This window comes from Phalacrocorax aristotelis, unplaced genomic scaffold, assembly GCF_949628215.1.
Source record: "Phalacrocorax aristotelis unplaced genomic scaffold, bGulAri2.1 scaffold_325, whole genome shotgun sequence".
Classification (NCBI taxonomy): domain Eukaryota; kingdom Metazoa; phylum Chordata; class Aves; order Suliformes; family Phalacrocoracidae; genus Phalacrocorax; species Phalacrocorax aristotelis.
This window is the reverse complement of record NW_027441226.1, coordinates 1-8,378: the sequence shown is the minus strand read 5'-3', so window position 1 is coordinate 8,378 and position 8,378 is coordinate 1. Positions and strand designations below refer to the sequence as shown.

At 66.0% G+C, this 8,378-nt stretch overlaps 1 protein-coding gene across 1 annotated transcript; it reads right to left on the bottom strand.

Annotated features, from left to right (window-relative positions):
- Positions 1 to 2,362: 2,362 nt before the first annotated feature.
- Positions 2,363 to 5,310, bottom strand: NDUFB11 (NADH:ubiquinone oxidoreductase subunit B11). Its single transcript, XM_075080314.1, has 3 exons — positions 5,094 to 5,310; positions 4,155 to 4,285; positions 2,363 to 2,563 (listed from the first exon to the last, which is right to left on the bottom strand). Exons 1-3 carry the CDS (start codon positions 5,274 to 5,276, stop codon positions 2,440 to 2,442), a joined length of 438 nt encoding a protein of 145 aa, XP_074936415.1. The 5' UTR covers positions 5,277 to 5,310; the 3' UTR covers positions 2,363 to 2,439.
- Positions 5,311 to 8,378: the final 3,068 nt, after the last annotated feature.

The window sequence follows — 8,378 nt, the reverse complement described above, 5'->3', positions numbered from 1 at the left end:
CCCTCCCCGCGCCCGGACCCGCCCCCCGGCGCTTCCCATTGGGCGCCGCCGCCCGGCGCCGCGCTCCCATTGGTCACCTCCTCCCGCCGCCGCCCGCCTCCTCCCTCCCCTCCCCGCCGCTGATTGGGAGGGGGTGAGGCGAGGTGGGGGCGGGGGGCGGGGGGGGAAGGCGCGCCCCGGCTGGCCACGCCCCCTTCCTCCCGCCGAGCGCCCGGATGGGGAGGCCACGCCTTCGGCGCGCATACGGAATGAGGGGGCGGGGCCTCGTGACACAGCACCGCGTGCGCGGCCCCGACGGCGGCCGGGAGGGGACAGGGGGGCCCTTGGGGGGGACTATAGGGGCCTATAGGGAGTCTATGAAGGGGTACAGGGGCCTATAGGGGACTATGGGGTGCCTACGAAGGGGTACAGGGTACTATAGGCATCGATAGAGGGCCAATGAAGCAACGTAGGGGCCTATAGGGAGCCTATGGGGGCCTATGAAGGGGTATAGAGGTCTATAGGGGCTTGTGGGGAGATTGTGGGGGCCTATAGGTGACCTGTAGGGGTCTATGGGGGGCCATGAAGGGCTATAGGAGCCTATAGGGAGTTTATAGGCCTCTATAGGACGCCTGTTAAGGAGTATAGGAGGCCATAAGGATAAATAGACTACTTATAAGCTGATATAGGAGTGTAGGGGGGCCTATGAAGGGGTACAGGGGCCTATAGCCGGGCTGTGGGGAGCTTATGGGGGCCTGTAGTGACTTCTAGGGGCCTATGGGGAACCTGTGAAGGGGTACAAGGGCCTATAGGGGTTGATAGAGAGGTTATGAGCAAACATAGGGGCCTATAGGGAACTTATGGGGCCCTATAGGTAACCTATGGGAGGCCTGTGGGAGTTATGAAGGGGGACAGAGGACTATAGGGGGCTGTGCAGAGCTTATGGGGCCCTACAGGGGACCTATAGAGGACTGTGGGGTGCTTATGAAGGAGTATCAAGGCTTACAGGGCTCGATAGAGCGTTTACAAGTCAACATAGGGGCCTATGGGGACTTATGAAGGACTATAGGGACCTATAGGGGGGTCCCGAGGGGGTCAATAGGGGCTTATGAGGCAGCATAGGGGGTATGGGCAGCCTATGGGGGGATATAGGAGCCTATAGCGGGTCCTGGGGGGTTGATAGTGGTCTCTGAGATAATGTAGGGTTCTATAGGGACATAGAGTGAGTTGAGGGGGGAGATATATGGGCCTATGGGGGGCCTGGGGAGGCATAGGGGACTATGGCGGGACCTATAGCAAGGCTATAACGGGCTATGAGGGGCCTGGCGGGGCCTATATAGGAAGCATAAGAAAGCCTGTGAGAGATATAGAGAACTGTGGGGGATATAGGGAGCTATGGGGTCCTACAGGGGTCCATATGAGGCTATGGGGGAGCTACAGGTGGCTATGGGGTGCCCTGGGGGTCTCTGGGACACATAGGGGCTGTAGGGGCCTATAGGAGATGTACGGGGGGGGAGGGGGGCCTCGGAGGGCTATAGGTGCCCGCAGGGAGTTGTGGGGGCCCTATAGGTGCGCGGGGGGGGGGGGGCTATAGGGGCCTATAGGGAGCAGCCATAGGGGGCTGCGGGGAGCCTATGGGGTGTATAGGGGCCCGGGGGGGGGGGGGGGGGGCTCTAGGACCACGGGGCCGCGTGTCGCCGCCTGATGACGTCATGGCGGCGCGGGGGCTGCTGGGAGATGTAGTCCGGGGCTGCTGGGAGCCCCGCCCACCCCCCAAAAGGGGACCCAGGCATCCAGGACCCCCAAATACCCCACAAGTGACCCCCAAAAAGGGGACCCGGGCATCCGGGACCCCCAAATACCCCCCCAAAAAGGGGACCCAGGGGTCCAGGACCCCCAAGAACCCCCCAAAAAGGGGACCCAGGCATCCAGGACCCCCAAATACCCCCCAAGAACCCCCCAAAAAGGGGACCCAGGCATCCAGGACCCCCAAATACCCCCCCAAAAAGGGGACCCAGGCATCCAGGACCCCCAAGAACCCCCCAAAAAGGGGACCCAGGGGTCCAGGACCCCCAAATACCCCCCCAAAAAGGGGACCCAGGCATTCAGGACCCCCAAATACCCCCCCAAAAAGGGGACCCAGGCATCCAGGACCCCCAAATACCCCCCAAGAACCCCCCAAAAAGGGGACCCAGGCATCCAGGACCCCCAAATACCCCCCCAAAAAGGGGACCCAGGCATCCAGGACCCCCAAATACCCCCCCAAAAAGGGGACCCAGGCATCCAGGACCCCCAAATACCCCCCAAGAACCCCCCAAAAAGGGGACCCAGGGGCCCGGGCCCCCAAATACCCCGCCCCCCCCAAGAAAAGGGGACGCGGGTGCGCAGTTGAGCCCCCCGGGACTTTATTAACCGCCCCACGGCGGGGTCGCCCCCCCAGCCCCCCACGGGGGTCCCGGCTCACTCCGGGGGGGGCAGGGCGAGGCGGGCGGGGTCGTAGTAGTTGGGGTCCAGCAGGGGCAGCCCCCGACTCTCCCGCTCGCGGATCTGGAGCTCGGCCTCGCGCCGGGCCCATTGCTGCAGCCTGCGGGGGAGACGGAGGCCCCTATAGACCCCTAAAGCCACCCCACCCCACCGCGCAACCCCCTATAGCTCCCCCCTGCACCCCCACAGTCCCCTATGGGCCTCTATAGCCCCCTGGGATCTCCCCGTGGGCTCCCTATAGCCCCCTCCCCAATCCCTCGTAGCCCAGTATGGCCCCCCATGGGCGCCTGTGGGCTTCCTATAGACCCCCGTGGCCCCCCAGACCACCTATAGGTCCGTCATCAGCTGCCGAAAGGACCCTAAACACACTCTATACGTTCATTTACCTGTTAGTGCCCCCCCATATTGCTCCATAATCAACTAAACCACGCAATAACTCACTATAGATTCCCTAAACTCCCCCTATACACCCTTATAGATGCTTTCAGACTCTTTAGCAACCCCCTATATCACCTCAGACACCACTGCAGATCTCCTATTGATCCCCTACATACTCTCATAGGCCCTATAGATACCCACAGACTTGCCAGGAGCACCCTACAGGCCCTATAGATCCGCTAGAGACCATCTACAGACCCTCAGAGACTCCCGTAGACCCACCTGGGGAGCCCTTATACCCCCTCAGAAGGCCCTATAGACCCCCACAGGCCTCCTAGGGGCAGCCTGCAGCCTGTATAGGTTCCCTAAGGATGCCTTATCTCCCCTCGGGGCGTCCTACAGCCCTTCTAATGTATCTCTATGTAGCCCACGAACTCCTATAGATACCGAGACAGCTTCTGGGGCACCCTACAGACCCCTATAGGTCCGCCAGGGAGTCCCTGTATCCCCTCACACACTCCTATACACCCCCTATTTCTTCTCCGAGGCCCCAATAGACCCCCACAGACCTCCTAGAGGCACCCTACAGGCCCTATAGGACCCCCAAGAACCCCCTACATCCCCCTAGAGACCCCATAGGGACCCCCTGTACCCCCTCCCAGGCCCCTATAGCCACTTAGGGACCCCCTATATCCCCTCCCAATACCCTCTAGCCCCCTTAGGAACCCCCTATATCCCCCTACCGACCCCTCTAGCCCCCTTAGGAACCCTCTATATCCCCCCCCGGCCCCTCTAGCCCCCTTAGGGACCCCCTATACTCCCCTACTGACCCCTCTAGCCCCCTTAGAAACCCCCTATATCCCCCCCGGCCCCTCTAGCCCCCTTAGGGACCCCCTATACTCCCCTACTGAGCCCTCTAGCCCCCTTAGGAACCCCCTATATCCCCCCCGGCCCCTATAGCCCCCTTAGGGACCCCCTATATCCCCCCCCGGCCCCTCTAGCCCCCTTAGGGACCCCCTATATGCCCCCGGCCCCTCTAGCCCCCCTATATCCCCCTCCCGGCCCCCCTAGCCCCCTTAGGGACCCCCATTCCCCCCCAGAGCCCTCTATCCTCCCTATAGTCCCACCCATCCCCCACCCCAAGCCCCTATGGCTGCCCTATAGCCCCCCCACACCCTCCTGGCCCCTCTACCCCGCCTCCCCAGACCCCTGTAGCCCCCCCACCCCCCTCCCAGGCCCCTATAGTCCCCCTACCCCCGCTCCCCAGGCCCCCCTATAGCCCCCGCCCCCGATGGCCCCCATAGGCGCCGCACCCATAGTCGGGCAGGTAGTGCAGGAAGACGGTGCCGAGGACGATGGCGATGGAGATGCCGGCGATGAAGACGGCGCGCATGTTGGCCAGGTCGGCCGCCGGATCCGCCGAGAAGCCGTGCCAGTCCGGGTTCTGCCGGCACCCGCACGCCTGGGTGCCCCCGCGCCCCGCCCCGCCCCACACCCCTCCTCCACCCCACACCCCTCCTCCAACCCCTTTCCCCTCCCCCCTCCCCCCCCACTTTCCCCTTCCCTGCTCCCAGCCCCGCCCCTCGCCCCACAGGCCCCGCCCCCAAGCTTTAGCTCCACCCCTAACTCCCCACCCACCCCTTCCCAGGCCCCGCCCCTCCATTAAAGTCCCACCCCTTCACCCATGAAGGGTTAGGCCCCGCTAAGCCCCGCCCACCACAGCCCAGGCCACGCCCATCCCCAAAGCGCCACCTGTGAGCACCTCACCGCCCCACCCAGAGGGACTGGCCCCACCCCCACCCACAAAGCCCCGCCCACATGGCCCAGCCCTCCCCATTCCCTGTCAAGACCCACCCCAGCCATCAAGCCCCGCCCAGCTTACCTCCAAGCCCCACCCACTCAGACAGGCCCCTTTCACTGGACCCATCCCCTACCATGAAGCCCCACCCCTCCTCAAGCCCCGCCCCTCCTTGACCCCACCCTTGAGGCTGCACCCCGCCCGGCCACGCCCTTCCATTAGCCCCGCCCCACAACACCACACCTGATGCCAAAGCTCCACCCATTTCCCAATAAGCCCCGCCCCTTCCCCAAGCCCCGCCCCATCAAATTTGCCCTTGGCTTGTCCCAGGCCCCGCCCCTTCCCCAAGCCCCGCCCCCACCCAGCCCCCTCTGCCCTTGACTTGCCCCCCGATCGATCCCCACAAGCCCCGCCCCTCCTCCAACCCCGCCCATCCCGCTCACGCCCCGCCCACCTTCCTCTGGGCCACTGCCATTGGCTCCTCTTCGTGGAGCTCCGCCCCCAGCGGCACCCGCGGCAGCGCCACGGCCCCCGGCGTCCCCGCCGAGCGGTCCCGCGTCCCGGCCCGCAACGCCCCGGCCCGCAACGCCCCGGCCCGGGCCCGCAGCGCCCGCAGTGCCCTCCCCAGCGCCGCCATCTTCCCGGCGCAAACCCCGTCCCGCCCCCTCCCGCCCCTTCCGCCCGCTCCGCCGGCCAGTCAGAGAGCAGCGCCGCCGCTCTCTAACCAACCACGAGAGGGCGCGTGCGCCGCTTTCCCGCCCCCTCCCGGCTCCTTGAGTGGGCTCCGCCCCCCCGGGCGCTTCGCAACCAATCAGAGATCACTTCCGGCGCTTTCACCACCCCCCCACCTCTCCCTCCAGGTTTGGCCCCGCCCGCCGCGGCGCGGCGCGCGGCGGCGCGGCCCAATGAGAAGGGGAGCGCGCAGATGGGCGTGCAGAGCGGCCAATGGAAGTGCGGCATGAGGCGGGCGCGGGCGCGGGGGGCGGGGCGGGCGCGGAGCGGCGCCGCCATTTTGCTGGTCGGGAGCGGCGGCGGCGGAGCGGCGCGGACAGGTCGGGGCTTCCCCGGGAGGGGCGGGGCTTACCGGGGAGGGGTGGGGCTTACCGGGAGAGGGCGGGGCTTGCGGGACTTACCGGGAGCCCCGCCGCGGGCGGGAATTGGGTGGAAGGGGGTGAGGGGGCGGGGCCCGGCGCTGGAGCCTGCTGTAGGGGGCGGGGCCTGGACGGGTTGAGGGCGGAGCTTTGTATGGTAATGAGGGGGGCGGGGCCTGACGGGGTCCTCCTTGTTGCCTCGCCCATCTCTGGGGCAGCACCCAGTTCCCCCCAGTGCCCTCCCAGTATCCCCCAGTGCCCTCCCAGAATGCCCCAGTGCCTTTCGGTGCCCTCCCAGTATCCCCCGGTGCCCTCCCAGTATGCCCCAGTGCCTTTCAGTGCCCTTCCCGTATCCCCCAGTGCCCTCCCCGTATCCCCCAGTGCCCTCCCAGTATGCCCCAGTGCCTTTCAGTGACCTCCCTGTATCCCCCAGTGCCCTCCCTGTATCCCCCAGTATCCCCCAGTGCCCTCCCAGTATGCCCCAGTGCCTTTCAGTGCCCTCCCGGTATCGCCCAGTGCCCTCCCAGTATGCCCCAGTGCCCTCCCTGTATCCCCCAGTGCCCTCCCAGTACCGCGTCACGTCAATCCAGTCCCTCCCAGTGCCTCCAGTGCCCCCCATAGTTCATCCCAGTCCCTCCCAGTGCCCTCCCAGGTCCATTCCAATCACTCCCAGTGCCTCCCCAGTACTCCCTCAGTTCATCCCAGTGCTTCCAGTGTCTTCTGTTATTTCTCAGTCCTTTCTAGTCTTGTCCCAGTTCATCCCACTTTGCCCCAGTGCAACCCAGTCCCCCTCCAGCGCCTGCCAGTACCACCCCAGTTCCTCCAGTAACCCCCCCAGTTTCCCCCTACCCCTTCCCAGTCCCTCCCAGTCCCCCCCGTCACACTGTCCCCCACAGGTGCTGGCACCATGGAGTACGAGCGCAGGTAGGGGGGACCCAAAAACTGGGGATGGGGCGGTGGCATTTGGGGACCCCCCCTAAGGGGGAGGAGACATTTGGGACCCCCCTGGGAGGGGATATTGGGGACCCCCAAAGGGTGGGTGGGGACATTTGGGGGCCCCTCTGGGGACATTGGGAACCCCTGAGGGGGGGGTGGGGACATTTGGGACTCCCCTGGGGACACATTGGGGACAGCCAAGGGGGGGGATATTGGGGCCCCAAGGGGTGGGTGGGGACATTTGGGGGCCCCTCTGGGGACATTGGGACCCCCAAGGGGGGGTGGGGACATTTGGGAGCCTCTCTGGGGACGTTGGGGACCCCCAAGGGGGGGTGGGACATTTGGGGAGCTCCCCAGGGGACACATTGGGGACCCCCAAAAGGGGGGGGTGGGGATATGGGAGACCCCCTTTGACCCCCCCATCTTGCAGGGGGGGCCGTGGGGGACCGGACTGGACGTTACGGGGGGACCCCCTGCCCCCCCGGAAGAAAGTTCCCGCGCCCAACGAGACCACGACTATCATGACATGGATTATCGTGGTTACGGGGCCCCCCCGAGGGTCCCCCGGCATCTGGGACCCCTCCTCAGGTGGGTGTCAGGTACCGGGGTCCCCTCTCAGACTCTTGCGACCCCCCGATAGGGCTGTGACCCCACCCCTTTTCGCCCCTCCCCCCCCTCCAGGCCCCGTACGAGGGCTCGGAGCCCCCCCGGAAGCGGGACCCCCCCCCAGCCCCCCCGACGTTACCGTTCGGCGCCGACGGCGACTACCGCGACCAGGATTACCGACCCGAGGCGGCCGAGGAGGAGCCGCGCGCCAGCACCATCGTCATGCTCCGCATGCTGCCCCAGGCCGCCACCGAAAACGACGTGAGCCACGCCCCCTTCGAGCCACGCCCCCTCGGCTAAGCCCCGCCTCTGAGGGGTTGAGTGGTGCTGGCCCTTTAAATGCCCCCCCCGCCCTTTAGCAGTGACAGAATGTCCCTCAAAGCGCCTGGTGACGGGTTGGCCACGCCCCTTTTGCCTTGGCCACGCCCCCTCAGCTAAAGTCCGCTCTCTTTTTGGGGGGACACTGGCCCTTTAAATCCCGCCACAGCCCTTTAACAGTAGCTGATCCATCAGGATAGGCCACGCCCCGTGCCTTGGCCACACCTCTCTTGACATGGCCACGCCCTGTTCTCTTGGCCACGCCCCAGCTAAAGTCCCCCCTCTTTGGGGAGAGCGCTGGCCCTTTAAACCCTCTCAAGGTGCCTGGTAATGGGTTGGTCACGCCCATTCCCCTTGGTCACGCCCACTTCCCTTGGCCACGCCCCCTCAGCGGAAGCCCCGCCTCTTTGGGGGCTACTGCCCCTTTAAATCTCTCTTCCGGCTGTTATTGCACCAAACGATCCTGGCCACACCCCCTCCGGGCCACGCCCCCTCAAGCCACGCCCCCTCCCCAGTCCCCCTCTCCTCACGCTGGGTCTCTCAGTCCCCCCTGGGAGCCAGTTTGGGGGCTCTTGGGTGGGGGGGAGCAGGTTTTGGCGTGTCACGGATGCCTGGGTGCCCCCCTGGGAGCCATTTAGGGGGCCCTTGGGTGGGGGGGACCTGGTTTTGGGGTGTCCTGGGTGCCCGGTGCCCCCCTGGGAGCCATTTAGGGGACCCTTGGGTGGGGGGGAACGGGTTTTGGGGTGGCCTGGGTGCCCCCCTGGGAGCCATCTGGGGGGGGCGGGGAG

What these genes read in the sequence shown, in the direction of transcription:
- NDUFB11 (XM_075080314.1), bottom strand. Translation starts at nt 5,276, where the DNA reads ATGGCGGCGCTGGGGAGGGCACTGCGGGCGCTGCGGGCCCGGGCCGGG. An exon ending in TGGCAGTGGCCCAGAGGAAG is followed by an intron (nt 4,286 to 5,093) that starts GTGGGCGGGGCG and finishes GGGTGCCGGCAG; the next exon opens with AACCCGGACTGGCACGGCTT. An exon ending in CACTACCTGCCCGACTATGG is followed by an intron (nt 2,564 to 4,154) that starts GTGCGGCGCCTA and finishes TCTCCCCCGCAG; the next exon opens with GCTGCAGCAATGGGCCCGGC.